General features: G+C 47.2%; 2 protein-coding genes across 5 annotated transcripts in view; both read left to right on the forward strand.

The window, feature by feature from the left end:
* The first annotated feature begins 5232 nt into the window (after positions 1-5232).
* Positions 5233-7144, forward strand: SLC18A3 (solute carrier family 18 member A3). Its single transcript, XM_054832138.1, has one exon. It carries the CDS (start codon positions 5369-5371, stop codon positions 6953-6955), a length of 1587 nt encoding a protein of 528 aa, XP_054688113.1. The 5' UTR covers positions 5233-5368; the 3' UTR covers positions 6956-7144.
* Positions 7145-8816: 1672 nt separating this feature from the next.
* CHAT (choline O-acetyltransferase) overlaps positions 8817-18709 on the forward strand; it is a 34742-nt gene continuing 24849 nt past the window's right edge. For 2 of the 4 annotated variants that reach the window (XM_054832720.1, XM_054832722.1), the window contains exons 1-5: positions 9133-9260; positions 12207-12351; positions 14428-14619; positions 16807-16925; positions 18336-18389. In XM_054832720.1, the coding sequence (XP_054688695.1) occupies positions 12289-12351; positions 14428-14619; positions 16807-16925; positions 18336-18389 (428 nt within the window). In that variant the 5' untranslated portion in view covers positions 9133-9260; positions 12207-12288. Of the gene's footprint in view, positions 8955-9132; positions 9261-12206; positions 12352-14427; positions 14620-16352; positions 16433-16806; positions 16926-18335; positions 18390-18709 lie in introns of those variants that run through there. The other 2 variants (XM_054832721.1, XM_054832723.1) reach the window with 2 other exon arrangements.

An 18709-nucleotide genomic window follows, 5' to 3' on the forward strand; every position in this document is an offset into this window, starting at 1 on the left:
AAACCTACATTTAAACTGTCAGCAAATCAGATTGTCAATATGATACCGCTTTTAACGTCACAGAAACTATTTGTGTGTGGAAGGTGTGTGCCCTGCTGTCTTAGTTCTGAGAGGCTGTTAAGCCACAAGGAGCTAATGAGGAATTTCATCTGGGCTACAGCAAAGTCCCAAAGGTAAGTAGACATGAGCGGCTAGTGGAGAAGCACATTAAGAATCAGTAGCATCAAAACATTTCTTCAGTTCCTGCTCCCTGCAAAATTGGATGAGAAATGAGTGCATGCATGAACCTGAGGGGTTTTGAAGCAAGAATAGGTTCTGCGGTTTTGCAATTGAAAAACTGAAAATCAGGGTAACTTGGGGAAAAAGCAATATTTTTATGGTTGGTTGGAGAACATTTTGACAGGCTTCCTCAAAAGAGCAAAGGCAGACATGATAGGACAAAATGATGGTAAAGTACTAGGAAGAGAAGCAGTCATTGGGAGGAGCAGGATCTTCCCAGATCTTATAGCTGTTTCTTGCATCTCAAAGATAGACACTATTTGTAGTCCTCATCTAGTCCGGGACTGACAAAGCAAATGTTTGAAGGATGTAAAGAAGAGAAAAGGGTGGTTTAAGGAGACACACACAGTAGACATAGACATAGTGGGAGCAAAACAGGAAAAGAAATTTCAAAGTGATCATTAGGAGACTGCTCAAGCCGTTAATTTTATTGGACAGCTAAGTGTTCTCCAAGGGGGGAAGTGGAAACTCCACTCAGCTATTTAAAAGTAGAGATGTGACTTTATTGTAGAGAATACCCTGTACTTTCGGAGTTGGAAGACAAACTATAATTTAATAGCTCTTTTTTAACTCTAACTGCACAACTGTCTATTACAACTAACAAGAACATTGACTATTGCTAGAGTTTAGACACAAACCCTGGAATTACTTTCTCTCTTCTCTTTCTCATCTATTTTTCTGTCTCTCTCTAAGCATTATTGTGAAAGAGTAAAGCAGCATGAAGTACAGGTGTGACATTTAAAAAAACAAAACAAAACAAAACAAAAAACCCCAGATCATTTACCATTCATAAAAAAATAAAAAAAAGGTTATGACAACCATTTTTAAAGAGCAGTTTTGCTTATGGAACACAGCTTTTACAGAGATGGACAGGCACACTCTCATGTACAGTCCCCATCCCTCGTCACACCTGTCTCACACATGAAGTTTTGACAGAGACACAGTCTCCCCAGAAGGCTGTGCCTAGTGGCTATTCTCACTAAAACCAAAAGCCCCGCTGGCTGAATGGGTTAAGGCTTGTCCAGCCAGTACTGCCAACCGGACCTGCCCAGCAGGAACCCGAAGCAGGACCAGGGGCACCAAGCCTTGCCTGGCCTCCCCCCACCCGGTGCCACCACATGGCGCCACCAGCCGTGGGATTTGCCAGACCCTGCCCGGACGGGCTCCCTCTTTCCTCTGCTCTGCAAAGCTCCTGTGTGTGCCTTTGTGTGCCTCTGCCTGCGCCCACGTGTCTGTCTGCCTTGGGAACAAAGATTTGAGTGCCCAATAGGAAGGGCAGGAAGCTCAACTACCTCTGACATACAGGAATATGTCAATGCGTAAGGCAAAATCACCAATGTTTTCTCAATAATTCCACTCATGGCAATAATTTATCCGCTTCTGTTTGACAGCCCCGCTATTTTGTGCACAAAAATGCTTTTGAAATTAAGTTGTCGAAAATGGACTTTACCTTCTATCTCCTCCCTTTTCCTCCACCACACTTCTAAAGATTATAGCATATTTGTCAAACTAGGTGAGCCTCGCCTATCTGGCAGAATAAGATTAGCAGGTCTTTTAATCAGAAATTAAAATTAGAAAAGAAACACGTAATTAGTTTAGCACTAAGTGCTAAAAAGTATTGCCATATCTTTAAGAGGACAAGCTCTCTATTGCAGACATTAAGCACTCGGGCTATTAAGAAAATTAATATTTTGCAGACATGAGGAACTCTAACTCTCTGACTCATTGTGTTGGGACTCTTCATAGCAAAAAAGTTTGTGTCCTGTGGAAGAAAGACTCCTAAGGATGCACAATTAACTTAAGTCCATTCCTGACAGCAGAGTGCATCGCAGCAGTTGTTGCTTCTCTCTGTAAAATCAGCCTGATACAGCATCAAAACCAACTGTCATTCCAAAGAGCAAGGACAATCAATTCAGTAAGTAGCAAGACACGCAAGCACAGATTGTACACAAGTCATTTTTTTCTGATTAACTGCTCAGATATTTATTTTGATGTTTGGAGAGAAATCTTTCTCATTTTTCCAAAATTTCCAAGGCAGGTAGGCGTTTCTTTTTAAACTAGAGTGTTAGAAGTGTAACCAACTGGTCATACTAAACCCCACTTTCCCTTCATGTTCAACTTGAAGTGATATCATCATCAGACATGCAGATTTATATGCTCATATGTGTGTTACATATTTTCTCTTGTTTCTGAAATCTTTAAGATCCTAAATGTAATCTCCCTTCCTGGTCCTTGGGCTTTTTTTGGACTCAAGAATAAATTCCTCTCTATGGCAAAGCAGTCATCATGAGCTGCATTTTCCTTCATCTACAGCCTCTAGAAAAAAGAAAGTGGTAAGAAGTCCTGGTGCAGCCAACTCTGTTCTTTATACAGACCTAAAATCTTTTCCATCTCCTTGACATTAACAGTGGCTTTCCAAAACTGCATGTTCTGCAATGGAGGACAGATGAAGTACATCACCTCCTCCGCACTCCTCCTCTCAAACCAAATAGTGTCACATCTTCTGGGCTTTGGGATAAAAGTACAAAATTTTAAAAGTCATCTTATCTCACCCTGAAGTCCCTTCCCAAATATAATTATGAGTTTCTAAGCCTAACACCACTGAGACTTTTTTTTAAATTTTAATTTATTGTGGGTCCATCAACTTTGACCACATTTGAAGGTACGTTTTCTCCCCATTGGTTCTGTCTAGTCAAAGAAGCTCACGTAGCAATGACGCATCTCTTGCAGATAAGGGTATCTGCTGATTTGATTTACTAAGAAGGCTAAATTTATTATGCAACATTTTACAAGTATAATTCTGCCTTCCCTTGATGGTAATAAATTCGATATCAGCTCCCCTGAGACAAGAAAACCAGTCCCTTTATTATCCAGACATGACCCCCAGAGCCAGATTCCATTTTAGAGACGGGAAATGGCCATATCTCTGATTAAAAGGGAAACTTTAATCAAATAAAGTGCCTCATCAAGCAAGAGCCAAGATTCCAATACTCCTGACTGCAGCACAGCAATGATCCAAAGTCGTATCTGCCCCCAACCCATTACCGCTTACTACAAACGTGATATCCATCCCAAACAGGAGGTGCATCCTTCAGCAGTTTCCTTATCATCCTGGGAGCTGCTCCTCCTGTGCCCAGTCCCTTGCAGAAACATGTTCTCAGGCTGCTACCCCAGGGTCTGTTTGAGGAATCAAGAGGAGGATGGGCTTTGCAGTCTTTGGGTTGTTTTTTTCCTCCCAACTAAATCAATCTTGCATATGACAAGTAGCCTGAACCATGCAGCCATGGCCTTCAGCTCAGTACCTTTCTAATAACATTCTTCTATTCTCTCAGACACTTTCCTTCTACACTCTGAAATGATCTTTTGAAGCATTTAAGATGCTAGCTTATTTAGACTCTCAGGTCAAAAGCTTTGTCCCTATTGTCAGTGGTGTATTTCTGCAGTTTTACAGCAGGGTAGTAAACAAATAACAAATAATGATAACAATGACAATACAGATGTCTAGGGGTATTGTTATTTTGAGTGTGCTTTAAGACTCCAGTTCTGTGTAAGCACAATCGGATCTGTATGCCACTCCATGCAGGGATCCATCTTAAAGTCTTTCTGGCCATTCAGACAGTTTTTGTGCAACAGAGCAAGATACAGCAACTGACAGATAAATCATCCCCCTTTCAGCCACAGAAGCCCAGCTACGCAAGCAAATGAAGGCGCCCAAACTCCACATCTACTCAGGAACCGCTCAGCTGAGAGATCCAGTTATTTCATACAGCTTTCTGCAGAGATCCTCCTTGGATCAGTGTAATTTCTGCTACAGAAGTAAGGATATTTACCCTCTGCTCTATGCCAGAGTATCTTCCTAATACCAAAGCCTCTGCACCAAGTGAGGCCCCTTGCTCTGCAGGGCTTCCAGCTGCAGCATTAGCCAGGCAAAATGCGGGAAGTATGTACTACGACTGCACTTGAAGATTATTTTCCTAGTATTTGTCAGAGTGCTACACACACACTTGCACTCACGCAGGAAGATGGTTACTGTGTTGCTCTCTGCTTTCCAATGGAGCTTCAGTGGCTTCCGAGTTGGGAGCGCTGCCCCCGGTGGGGCACACCCCCCGCCTCGAGGAGAGGCAGGGCTCAGCCTGGCCCTGTCTAGCCTCGTTACCGGTTAGCCCGAGATCCCCCTGGCCGCCCCCGAGCCCTGCCCTGGCCACGCCGTCGCGGGGAGTATCCTGGGCGGCGGAGCTGCGCCGGGTGTCGACGGCCTGTCCCGGCGAGTAGCTCTCGTGTTAGACGGCGGCAGCCGGTGGGTCCGGGCTGCGCCGCGGAGGCACAGGGCGGCCGGGGAGGAGGCCGCGGCTCCTTGCGGCCCCATCGCGGGGGCAGAGGGGGCCTTTGCGGCTCTCACCGCACAGAGGCCGAGCCGGTAATCGCCGACCTCCGCAGGCGAGCCAGGCTCCGGACCGCCCCTGCAGGGCGACGGCAGCGCGGGGCCGCAAGGACACGCGACCGCTGCCCGCAACACCGGCAGGCGCACGTCGGACCCAGCCCGCTGCCCTTGCGCCGTTCAGGCCCAGAGGGAAACGACGGAGTGAGGGCTCCGGGAGGCTGCCGTGGGAGCCGAGGCCGAGTACAGGGCCGCCCGGGGTTCCGCGGGCAGCCGCGCCGTCGAGGCGGCGAGAGCTGCCAGCGGTCCCCCGCCTCAGGGGTGGGGCCGCCTCCCCACCGGCCCCCCAGGCACACCCCCGGGGCGAGCAGGGACCGGCAGCACCCCTGCCCCGCAACCCCTTTACCGAGGCCGGGCAGAGCTGTCGCCGCTAGCGCGGTACAGCGGGGCGGGGCCGAGCCGGGCGGGCGACGGGGGGGCGCGGGGCCGGCGCGGTCGCGGGGGCGGGTGGGGTTTCCGTGCGCGGCGCTTATTAGTGTGTTGATGGAGGGCCGGCCCCTCGGAGCCGCCTCGCAGCGGCGGCGCGGGCTGGCGGCGGCCACCGGGAGGTGAGCGGCGGCGGGCGGCTCGGGCGGCGGCGGCGGAGGCGGCGGGGCCGCCCCCGCCGTGCCCCATGCGGGCAGCGGCGGGGCGGCGGCGGCGCTGAGGGCGATGTCGGAGGCGGGGGGCGCGGGCCGGGCGCGGGCCGCCGTGGCACGGCTCTCGGAGGCGGTGGGCGAGCGGCGGCGGCGGCTGGGCACCGCCATGGGGGAGGCGCGGCGGCAGCGGCGGCTGCTGCTGGTGGTGGTGTGCGTGGCGCTGCTGCTGGACAACATGTTGTACATGGTCATCGTGCCCATCATCCCCGACTACATCGCGGCCATGCGCGGCAGGGAGGGTGCCGCCGGCCCGTCCGCGCCCGTGGCGGGCAACGAGAGCGGCGGCGGCAACCGGAGCCTCCTGCAGGCGCGGTACCCGCCGGCCGCGGGGGGCAATGAGGACGTGCAGATCGGGGTGCTGTTCGCCTCCAAGGCCATGCTGCAGCTGCTGGTGAACCCGCTCAGCGGCACCCTCATCGACCGCGTGGGCTACGAGGCGCCGCTGCTGGCCGGGCTGGCCGTCATGTTCCTCTCCACCGCCACCTTCGCCTTCGCGGAGAACTACGCGACGCTGTTCGCGGCGCGCAGCCTGCAGGGGCTGGGTTCGGCCTTCGCCGACACGGCCGGCATCGCTCTCATCGCCGACCGCTACGCCGAGGAGCCGGCGCGGAGCCGCGCCCTGGGCACGGCGCTGGCCTGCATCTCCTTCGGCAGCCTGGCCGCCCCCCCCTTCGGCGGCGTCCTCTACGAGTTCGCCGGCAAGCGGGTGCCCTTCCTGGTGCTGGCCTGCGTCTGCCTCCTCGACGGGCTGCTGCTGCTGGCCCTGGCGCCACCCTGCGCCGCGGGGGCGCGGGCCAACATGCCCGTCGGCACCCCCATCCACCGCCTCATGGTGGACCCCTACATCGCTGTGGTGGCAGGTGCCTTGGCCACCTGCAACATCCCCCTGGCCTTCCTGGAGCCCACTATCGCCAACTGGATGAAGGAGTCCATGGGGGCCAGTGAGTGGGAGGTGGGCCTCACCTGGCTGCCCGCCTTCTTCCCCCACGTGCTGGGTGTCTACGTCACTGTCCGGCTGGCTGCCGCATACCCCCACCTCCAGTGGTTTTACGGGGCCCTGGGCATGGCCATCATTGGTGCCAGCTCCTGTCTGGTGCCAGCCTGCAGGAATTTCGGGCAGGTCATCATTCCCCTCTGTGGCATCTGCTTCGGCATCGCCCTGGTGGACACAGCCTTGCTTCCCACCCTGGCCTTCCTGGTGGACGTGCGTCACGTCTCTGTCTATGGCAGCGTCTATGCCATCGCAGACATCTCCTACTCTGTGGCGTATGCCCTGGGGCCCATTGTGGCTGGTCAGATTGTGCACACCATGGGCTTTGCACAGCTCAACCTGGGCATGGGGCTTGCCAACGTGCTTTACGCCCCTGTCCTCCTCTTCCTCAAAAATGTCTGCCAAATGAAACCCTCTCACTCGGAGAGGAACATTCTCCTTGAAGAAGGACCTAAGGGACTCTATGACACCATCAAAATGGAGGAGCGCAAAGGCATGGGCAAAAGCCTCCGGCCAGCGGGTGAGATGGATGAGAACGGCATGGACTCCTACCGCAGAGACCTGACAGGGGTGTCTGAGGAGGACTCATCAGACTATGAGTACAGTTAGGTTGCCCCACACAGCCCAGCCCTAGGAGCAAAGAGGGACATGTGGGAGAGAGGGAAAGGGGGGGATGAAAGCGTTAACTGCATTATGTTTCTGTACCAATGTGCAATATATACAGTTTAACCTTTGTCATGATGTAATGGCTTTCTTCTTCTAGACTTATTTTTAATTGGTATTTCCTTCAGCATTCTGGCAAGGTGGAGGGGGTGGGGAATGGGGGGACAATCCTAAAGAAAATTATCTGAATAATCATTGGCATAAATCGGGGGGGGGGAAGTGTCCTTCCAAAAAACCACCAACATCAAAACAAAACAAAAAACCCCAACAGCCTCGTAGCTGGGGTATAATTGTGCAAAGTTTTCTCAAGCTGAAACTGTGTGTGACATACTGTATATCTCTGTAAAAAATATAAGAAAAGCAAAAAAGTCTGTGTAAAATTTTGAATGGTGTATTCAGGGACTTAGTAAATCTTGTGTACATATACTTAGATTTTCAGTTGGTTTCATATATTTAAGAAGAGCAACAACTATCACAACATCTTATTCTTCTTTGGGAATAAACTGAAGTATTGTACTTTTTTTTCTCTGTTGTGCTGCTCTCCAGTAAGTGCAATATGCTGTGTTATGTTGAAGTCTAAACTACAAGAATAATACGATCTGAATAAACGGAATTGAAGGGGATTGATTGTCTTTGTTTCATTGTTGAGGGCTGCTTGAGGGAGGGAGCTGGTTGGGCTCAGTGTAACCCCTAAGGTAACAATTCCTCATAACACAAACCTCATCGGTTACCAGAATCGCCCAGGAGAAAACCCTGTACAAAATATCCTCATTTATTCTTCAAAACATATCTTAACGGGTCCAAGCAAACAACATCGCACTGCAAACATGCTATTGATCACCTAAAACCAGCTCCTTGTATTCTCACACGAATTTAATTTTAATTCTTACAATCATGAATTTCAATTTTCGAACATTCAAAAAAATGACATTACCAGCAATTAGAGACACAATGCTGGAAAACGCCTTTCTTGGTGCTGAATGCTGCCCCAATGTAGCCGACAGGAACTAAACAAAACAAAAGATGGGTGAAGTGCTTCATTCAAATCTTTGCAAAAAGTGGAAACCTTCAATCCCACCACAAGGGAACCAGAGTGCATATTTTGCCCTGTAAATTTATCTTGATATAAAAGAAAATCGTTTATTTAAATTCCTAGCTCATTAGGAAACAAAATAAATTACTTATAATATCAAGAGGAGAAAAAAATTATATAAACGGCCACAGTAACTATTAAAAAGCTTCCACCCGTCCCTGGGGAGCTAGGCGCCACGAAGGAGCCGCACAGAAATCGCCCGACTGTTCCGCTGAGCTGCGCGGGACGCGCGGTCCCGCCGCGCCGCAGGTCCTGTCGGGGCGGCCGAGTCGCTGCTCATGCGACGCAAAACTCATGAAAACACCGCGCCGGTGCTTTGGCACGGCGGGTTTGCCGAAGAAGCAATGGCCACCGCAGTAGTAGCTGAGCCTCGCTTCCCAAAACCGCAGCCGCCCTCTTTGCGGTAAACGGCAACAGCGGTGCCTCCTCTGTCCCGCCGCCCCGGGGCTGCCCCCGCTTCTGGCCCGGCACGGTCCGCTGCTGCCGCCGCCGCCCCGGGGCCGCTGTCGGCCCCAGGGCATCTCCCGCAGATCCCGAGCCCCTCCTGGGACGGCTGCCGCCCCGTCGCGGGCTGCCGCCCCTTCCGGCCACAGTGCCGGCAGCCCACAGGCAGCACCGCCCGCCCTGTTCGGCCACGGAGCTTTCAGGAGCCGCAGACGCCCCACGGTGACACTACTCGACGCTGGCGACAAGCTGTGTGGCAACGCGAGTCACCGAGAGCTGTAACCCGCAGGGGCTCCCCTTGCCGCCGCCGGGGAGCCTCTCGGCTGACCCCGACGGTGGTAAGGGCGCGGGCAAACTCCGTTCTGCCGGGCTTCCCCCGCCGCCCTCCCGGGACACTGCCGGCACGGGGTGAGCTGGCGCCGGTGCCACCACCAGGCACAAGCCTGCAGAAGGGGCAAACAAGAGCGGCGCGACCCGGGCGGAGGGAGGGCGGCAGCGCCTGTTGCACGCAGCAGGAGGGGCGGGCAGGGCCGGGCCGGGCGGTGCTGGGGGCGCGGGGCGGGGAGGAGCCAGGCGGCGGCGGGGACGAGCTGCTCTCCGCACGCCCCCGCCCAGAGGGGACCTGGCCGCAGAGGAGGCGGCGGTACCTTGGACAGAGCCGCCGCGACGCGCGGAGCCCGCCCGGGAGCTGCTCCGGAGCGCCCCGACGAGCAGGTACGGGCGGGCGGGCTGCGCGCCCCGCGACTCCGACGGCGCGGCTGCAAGTGCCGGGGCGGGAAAGCCAAGGGCCCGGGAGCGGGGGCGCTGGGTCCCGCGGCGCGGAGCCGAGAGGGCTCCTCTTGCCAAACTCCGCGGCGCCGGCGGCTCCCACGGGGCCGCCCCGCTGCCCGCGGATCCCGCCGCGACGGACGGTCCGGGAGGGAAGGGGCTCCGCCGGGGCTGAGACGCGGTAAAGTCTCGGGGCGCGCCGGCAGCCTCCGGCGGAGCGTAAGCGCTCCCCGACGGGCCCAGCCGCTGCTGCAGCCCGCAGAGAACTGACGGATAGCGACAGGGCGGCTCCTTTCGTAATGTCAACGGCCGCAGCAGCGCACGCTTCACACATGTATTCCTGATAACGCATACATTCCTCTTAACTTTGAGCATAGATTCCTGAGAAGTTTAAGCTTATCTTCCTGCTAACACTGAGAGTGAGGATGAATAGATGGGGGCTGAGTGTAATGCCCCAACAATGTTATAGACTGCAAGTTGCCTCCCCGAGTCCACAATGTATGGAGAACTCCAGTATAAGCACATGAGCTTATTTCAGTCCTCTGCTGTCTGCTAACAGAGAGATCGGTGCCTTTTGTTGTGGATTTGAGCTGCTGCTTTCAGCACCACCCTGCTCCCCAGCCTGCCGTGACTCGCAGCCACCCTGCTAAGCTGCTCACCCCAGCCCTCCAGCTAAGCCAGCTGTAAATAAAACCAGCTAGGATTATTTTTCTTTTGCCTAATAACTTTGACAATGCACCTCACAGCCATTCCAGTGAACAACTTTGAAGTCATCTTGAATTTCTGCAGGATTTTCTCTTGTGTCAGTTTCCTTGTCCTTTACTAAGCAAATATAGGATTGGGCGTGATGCTAAGCTGGCAGCGCATGAACCAGAGACAAAGCCTCAGTTCATCCCCATGACAGAGAAAAGTACAGTTCAGGCCACCACCCCCAAACTCTTTATCACACTGATTTTACAGATACGTGAGTCTGTTATTAGTAGCATTTCTCACAGACACAGAGCCAGTATGGACTTGCCATCAGCGTGACTCCATATTGCAGTTTGACAAAAAAAACATAAGGAAAGAAAGAAAGAACAAAAGTCCCAGCGAGAAGAATACCAGCTGGATTTTTCCTTTAGGAGAATACAGTTTTAGGGGCTCTGAAGACAAAATGGCTGCTCTGTATTTGAACGCAGATGAAAAGCCGAGGCCAGCCCATAAACAACTGGGAAGACACAGTCTTCCAAGAGTTACAGGGCATGTATGTCTGCTATTTGAAGTGCTTTGAACCTGGGTTACTAGGAGAAGAGTGCATGGCTAAGTGATGAGACCTGTGTAGCACATGAGAGGGAGCAGAGCAACGCAGCGGGTTAATGTGGCCTTTCTGTGAAGGAAATCTTTCTCACCTGGGTTGAAATTGTGAGCAGATGACAGATCAACACGAATTTGCTGTGTGGCTCATTGCAGAACCCCAGGGACACCTCTCAACCTTATACAACCTACTTCACAGCACATGGCCCCACTGGCAGCCGGTGCAGGACAGGGAGAGGACAGGATCAACACAAGGTGTCAGTGACCATATACACATTGGCAGACCCATGCTGAAGCTGCAAGGCTGGAATAGCCAAGCTGATTCCTCAGGAGAGGAATCATGCACAGCCATCCCTGCCCATTGCTAAACAAAACTCTTCATCTCACTTTCATACACTGTAGGGCTTTAATCAAATTGTTTGTAAAAGCTGTTGTAGAAATAATTCAAGTGCCCTGAATGTATAGTCCCAAGGGCTTCAGAAAGAAAATATGACATTCTTTTCTACTTAGTCAGCACATGTTGTCTTTTATACTTTGCGCACACACAGTGCAAAGTAATTTAAAAAAAAAAAAAAAACAACAAAAACCTAAAACGCTGTGATCTGTCAAGACCTGACTGAACACATAGAACTTACGCTGCTTTAGCTGTACTACCGTAATTGAAGGACAACTGTTTGGTGTGGGCACTATTATATCAGAAGAAATATGTGTGCCATCTAGCTTATTCTTGTACAGAAAAGGAGTAAGAGGCATCTATAGGAGTGAAAACCAGGATAAGCACAATACAAGAGAGACACAAGTGGAAGTATTTGCTCTGTCACTGATGACTTCTGTGACTTTTGACAGGTTAAGCCATCTCCCTGGATAGGTATATGCTATTTTGGAAAGACTGGTGTGTGAAGCAGCTCAAATGCAGTGTATGACACCCCTCCCAGTCCTCCCACTGCCAGCCTAGGCAGGCTCACAGGGTCCCCCAGCCCAGAGCTATGCCCCAAAGCACTGGCACCCTGCAAGCTTCTAGCCTGCAGGGGGCAAAGGCACATCTTCATCAAGCTCCTTTCCACAGTTTCCACATCTTTAACGCAGAGATGGCAGTACCTCGCTGTGTCCATGAAACTGTGTAATGACAAATACATTTAAAGACTGTGGTGCTTTCATATAAATTGATAAAGGGAGGACATATAAGATCCTTAGATAGAAAACTGCAACCTTATTATTACCTGTGTCGATGTAAGTATATTCAAAGAAAAGTCACCTCTCTCCTCCAGCTAACATATAACAGTAATACAAAGTGCGCAGATCATGGCATAATGCATTGTGAAGTAAATTAGAGTGACAAAATAAACCATGCTGAGAAGGGACCATTTATGTGCATCAGATAGTTCTGGATAAAGAAATTTATAGTGAAATGAGACAAACAGAATGTCAGAGCAATGTCCACAGGGCTCAGTTCAGCTACTTTTGAATGTTGTACTTCTATTTCTCTTCAGTTTTGCATTCTGAAGCTTCTGTGTATGCTTGTGCAGGGAATACTCTCCATGTACATTTTGGTTATAAATAATGGGTACTGACTGGACTTTAAATCTTTTCTATTTCCAGAACTGAGGCGTGAGGCTCCATAAGTGCCCCCAAGTGGGTTCAATTTCTGTCCTCAACAAAAGATATCTACAGAAATGCAGGAATGCCTGTCCTAGAAAAAAACATGCAGAAGAAAGAGAAAGATACATGCAGTAAAGATGAGACAGTAAGTAACTGTTTCTGGGAAAAGAAAAAGAAAAAAAAAGAAAGGTTGAAGATAGATGATTTAACAGCTTTTAATGCTGTAAATTAATATAATAATTGTAAACCAAGCTCTGTTCCAGAACTGATTTCTTCATTTCAGGGAACACTAGTTATCCTGCAGCAGTTTATAATCAGGAACTTTGATAGTTCTGTAATATTAAGAAATAATTATATGCCATCTCTGACTGTAGTAATGCATCTGCTGTTGTCTAATAATATTTCACTTACTGGAACTCTTCATGGGATTTTGGGAGGAAGAGTGTATTTGGATATGAGAAGCACTAATGTTAGATCAAACTATCACATATGATTCATTTTCAAGCTGGTTTAAAAGATGCCGATGTGGATGCCTATAAGTAGTCAACCCCTTGGGTTTAAAACCTTTTTCCTAACCAGAGTCATGAACTGTAGAGTAACCTTACCCAGAAAGATGGTGCCAAAGCCAGGTATCAAAAAGAAATACTATTTGGCACATCTATTGCCACTGACCAAGAAATCAATGACAGAAGAGATATGCCCTGACTAAACATAGCTTGAAACTGTAGAATTACCATTCTTTTATTTCTGAGATCCAGGGCACATTACAGGCTAAATTGGATTTGCATTTCCATTAATAACAGGTAATCCTATGACACTTTTTATGAGTATCTGAAATCTTCAGTTTCTAGATGGGGAAATATAATGCAGCACTGACTTTTCTGTGGATGTCAAAAGGCAGAGCTGGTATTTGACCTCAGAGGATACCCACTCCCTGCCTTCTGTTCAGAGCACTTCCTTCTACCCCCTCCCTCCCTGCATGCACTAGCGAAGGAGTTTGCAGCTAGCCTTGCTCTGAGCAGCAGGTGGGACTACATGGCTGCCAGATATCTCTTCCAACCAAAATCATGCTATGGTCCTGCGATCCTTTGAAAATGAATGTCTATTACATCAAGAGCTAGTAAAAAATATATATAAACTTCACCTGCTTTAGGAGACAGGCAAAAATCAAATTAGAGGAATAAACCCTCCAAAAGTTTATGGTCTACACTAATTGCTAACAGACAAGCACAGCTGACTTAGACAACCATTTCTCAACTAGGAGACATGTCCACCTCCCTGAGGAACCATGCTTAGAGCATCACAGCCTCTTGCAATTTCCCAGCCTTTCATGGATTACCTCCTTGCTTGATTTTCCCACTGTCCCCATAATTCCTCTGGCTTTTAAATTACTAATTACACTTCACTTGGGTAATTCAACATTAAAAAATAAAGGAAGCTTAATTGCATGGACAGCATCAGCTTCCCAGATACTATTGGTTTCTGGCTCCAAACAGGATAAAGCAAGTATAAGCAGAAATGTTTTATCAAGCCACCTAGGAGGGTTCCAGACTGGCCGACAGCAGAAGTTTGGCAGGGTAAAACACAGATTTAGTTGAGGATTGTATGTAGTCAGTGCTAATAAACAGGTAGACCTGCACGTTTTCTATTTCTGCAATTTTATAGTGTCATATTACCAATCAGAGAAGCATTAACCCACAGTTTTACTGATCACAAGATAAATGCACTTATTTACTAATGAAATACCTTCTCTTAATGCATTATTTTATTATGCTGTAATTTCTTCGAAGATTTTCTAGAGTCTAGCTCAGACTATATGCTTGCATCATGCCTATTTGCCTGTTTGTCCTAGGATTTCTAGAATTTTTACCAAGGAATATTCTCCTGTTTTCCACTAGTTTCCTGACTTATCCATTCGAAATCCTTATTGGTCAAAGGCCTACAAATAGAGCTACTGGAGACGTACTACTGCTTCAGTATTGCATACAACTGCATACTATGTCCTAAAATCCAGGCACTTTAAGATCTAATGAAACTCCACTGAAGTCAAACAGTTACATTTGCAGTAATCAGTCATCTCAACTGCTAAAACAGAATAAATGTATTTTAAAAGGGATGCAATATATTAATCAGCAACAGAAGGAAAAAAAAAAAGAGGACGGTTTGGGAACAAGTAGAATTACTTGTTAATCTCTTTTTTTTTTTTTTTTTTAATGATTAGGCAGTGCCAAAACTTCCAGTCCCACCACTGCAACAGACCTTAGGCATGTACCTAAAGTGTACAAAACACTTGGTGCCAGAGGAGCAATTTAGAAAGACCAAGGTCATTGTGGAACAGTTTGGAATTGCAGGAGGCCTGGGGGAATCCTTGCAGCAAATCCTCGAGGAAAGAAGGGAAAAGACAACGAACTGGGTAAGCAGAGAAAAATGGATGATGCTCATTTACAAACTCTTTGTGATGTTCTATATGTGATCACTGCTTTCTTTCAATGGGTCAATGCAAACAGGGGTCACATCAGATTCTACCAAAAGGAATGAATATTTCAGACATATTAGGCTAGAATTTTCCAAATACCTCAAAATCCATGTCATTATTATGTTTTCCGATCAACAATTTTGTTGACATAAATGAGGGAATTCATGCACCTCAAGTGCATGCATGCAGGTGTCAGCTCTACCTGTAGGAAGCACTATATTACATCCTTTTTGGATGTAATTTCTTTTCCTTTAATAACAGGATTAAGAGTTTTTATTAAAATAAAAAAAGCTTTATGATAGGGCTATAAAAAGTGGCTTGCATACCCATTTAGCCAAAGCTCTGATGCAGTCAAATTATTCTGGAATGGAATACTTTAGGATAAGGATTACTCTTTTTAAATTAAACTATTATTTGTCATTTATTGTCACACCATACCAATGTAGTTACCCTGTAGTATTTACTTCGTTGAATATACACACACATGTATACATCTCTCTCTCTCTCTCTCTCTCTCATAGACCATGATGAGACCTCAGCCTTTAAAAAGTCCAGCTTTCTGCTTCCCAAGACAGGAAAATTAAATGAGCCATAGACAAAACAGATTTTATCATTCCACGAAGTCACATTTCATGCTGCCTACATTAACCATGTTAGAATAGGGCAGCTGAAAACTAGAAACACTGATTTTATTGAAGTCCTTTTATTCCAGCAAGGAAGAGAGACACTGAATCATTTCATGGATTCAGTGAAATCCTGCAGGCTTGCTACTGATGTCAGTGAAGTGTGGTTCTACCTTAACTTTTCAGTTGTGTGACCCGCAAGAAAACTCCATCAAATTGCTGCTATAGTCAGAAAAAAGGCTACGGTACTGGCAGTGCTTTTATTTTAAAAGCAGTGCTTAATTTCTGAGCTACTTGTTGCCACAGTCTGAGAGCTTCACTAAATGCCACCCAATCCCATTTTGTTATTCTGATCGTAGAACTTCATGGTTTTGGTGACTAAATTAGCCATCGCTTAAATAATGTTCCTGATAACAATTAGTGTTCCAGGAGACAACTGTTCATTTAACCACTTACAGCATGAAAATTACAGAGGAAGGATGTGTAAGCATTTTCTGAAACATCTCAACTTTAAATACTGGTTATTAAAATTAAATACCTGATTTTTAAGATAAACAAGAAGTGTTTTTATTTGGAATTTAACTTGCCACGAGTACAGCTCTAGCCTGTTCTCCTGAAGACTCCAGAGACTGTGGGGGAAGCATCTGTTCTAACAGCAATGAAATATCTCAGAGGAAAACTTTTTCAACTGATGCATGCATTCATAATTATTTTTGCATAATTTTGTTGTTGTTTATAGTTACTATATGCAAAACATGCCCACTAAACTCAGAAAGACCATTTGATCTTTTTATGAAAGCCTCCATTTTCCAAATAATGATTCTTCAAACTCTGCTCAGACATAAAGGTTGAGGTTACTGTACATCTGTGTTTTCAATAAAAATGGTTAGAAATTTAATGTGTGCCTGTCTGCGTCAAGCATCAGTAATCTGCATTTGTGTCAGTGGACCCAGAGGGAATTCTCCAGGGGCCCTATCCACATGCCAGTATCTGCAGGACTGAGCCGTTAGGCTCAACAAATTCTTTTCCCACTCTGTCTTGCCACAGGACAGTATCTGATGGCTAACAACAGAGCATCTTGGAATCATTGACAAATATTTGAAGCCCCTGGAGGAAAGCCATTGCTGGTAAAATTCTGTCTGTCTCTTAAATATATCCTGATCACTATTCAAGAGTCAGCAGTTAGCATGTTGTATTCAAACATTTTTTGTTGTTGTAGAGAGAAGCAAACAACAAAATACCCAGACCACCAGAATACAGAGCTTGTTTACTTTTTAATGGAACACACTGTAAATTGCCATTGATTGAAAAATAGGATTATGGAATTGCGGCTGATTTCAGCTGAGCTGAGGTCACAGAGCCCAGACTGAAAATGCTCAGCAGCTCCATTAATCAGAGCCCATGCCTGACACCAGGAGCACCAAGCACTCTCCCCTCACCCCCAGACTGCCTTTCTGCACATTGTTCGTAGCTTTTAAGGTTTCATGTCCCCTTCCTTCAGGTGTTTAACTACTGGCTGGATGACATGTACCTCAACAACCGGCTTGCTCTTCCAGTCAATTCCAGCCCAGCAATTATCTTTGCTCGTCAGTATTTCAAGGATGTAAATGACCAGCTGAGGTAATGTACTACGACTTCGCAGATTTTGCTAAATGAAAGGATATTTTAAATGTACTGCTTTTGCAAAAAGACAATCAACTTTCATTAAAAAATAAGGGCTGAAACCATTAAATGATTTCCTACAAGGCCTGCTGACTGAGGGTAGTGTTTCTGGGGTTACTCATACTGATATTTAGAAATAAAAACGTCATTGCTATTACATTTACTGCATGAAAAAAAATACCATAGGATTTATAATTTTTTAAAGGAGAATTTGCAAAGCTTTTCATTGTATAGGTCAAGTAAACCATTTTGCAAGAGAATACAGAAATACTAATTTCTGACACACTGTTTAAAGAAAAACAATCTTCAACATGCCATCACTATGACTTGTTTCCACCCTGCAAACTGAAAAGGCCACGCTGGCATTAAATTGTCCCTCTCAGGTCCCCAAAAGGGCACCAGAAACACAGGGGATCTAAGAATAAGAATTCAGAAATCATTCCTCCCCAAGAACACTGTTTCCTTCAGGCTCATCCTTCCCAGCCCTGAACTGACCTTTCTCCTTTGAGTTGTTATGGGCAATTACAATCATTTAAAAAGTGAAAAGGTAAACAAGTAGCCAAGCACAGAATATACCTCTCCAGACACCCTTAAAACAGAATTCCATTCTTCAGCCTTTGCCAAAACATTCTCTCCTTTTGAAACAGTAAACCAGATCAAATCTACCTTCATATATTGCAATTTTCCTCTTTGCTTTTAGCACACTCTAGCTGCTCATTACTGAAAGAATTAACTGCATGTGAATTTACGCTATTATAAAACAGCCAGAACCTTGAAGCCGATATGTGTTATTTTAACATTTTGCATAGACAGAACATGTATCTTTTTACTTTAAACATAACTATAAATGCTTCCATTCATTACTGACTAAATTTACTGTGCACGCAGCTTTCGAAAAACCTCCACTTTGCATTTTCTAATGCATGTGCTTTAACAAGGAAATATTTTTCTCAGAGCTTCCCATTCAGACACAGTGCAAATAGGCAGTGTCAGGAAATAATACACCTGTCCACAGCTCTGCAGAAAGAATATCTGCTTAGGACAGGAAGTACTCTAATAAATCGGACAGCTTATGAGTATTGATATGGAAACCCATGTTAAGGATTCTATTAAATATTCAGCCTCTGCTCCCATTCTCTAAATAAATGCTTTCAGGCTTCTTCCTGTGGTAGTCTGTTTAACCATTTGAAGGGACCATCTCTAGGGTTTCATATTTTTCTTGATGTTAATTCATTTAGGTTTTGGGTGGAGGCAGGGGGCTCTCTCCTTGTGCTGTGTCATCAATCATTCAGGCTCTCAGTCTCTCAGAAACAGCCCAGTGTTGCCAAATGGTAAGAGTCTGATGTCACTTCTATCTGCTACTTGCAGGTTTGCTGCCAATCTCATTTCAGGAGTGCAAGACTATAAAGCTTTACTGGACACGTAAGTAGTTTGGAAGGAGAGCTGCTGCTTGAGTATCTGCAGGTTTCTGATTCAAGGGTGCTCTAACATGTCCAAAGTCAGGCTGCTCTCCACCATTTGGAAGAGCTGGGGCTCCAGCATGCTTCAGAGCAAGCGCTTCAGCATTTTTTAAGTGCTTTCTGCTTTATTACTGCAATTTAACAGGTTGGAGAAGGATCCTGTTTGATGCCTGGTAGTCATCACTAGCACATGCAGTGCAGCCCAAAGGACACGCATTCTCTGCCTAACACAGCTATTGAGAACACATCAGGAAGTCTGTGCTTCCCAGACCCAAAGAGCAG

The sequence above is a fragment of the Grus americana genome, chromosome 7, assembly GCF_028858705.1.
Source record: "Grus americana isolate bGruAme1 chromosome 7, bGruAme1.mat, whole genome shotgun sequence".
Classification (NCBI taxonomy): Eukaryota; Metazoa; Chordata; class Aves; order Gruiformes; family Gruidae; genus Grus; species Grus americana.

Bases quoted from the DNA above. Each gene is read 5' to 3' on its own strand.
- SLC18A3 (XM_054832138.1), top strand. From the start codon at position 5,369: ATGTCGGAGGCGGGGGGCGCGGGCCGGGCGCGGGCCGCCGTGGCACGG.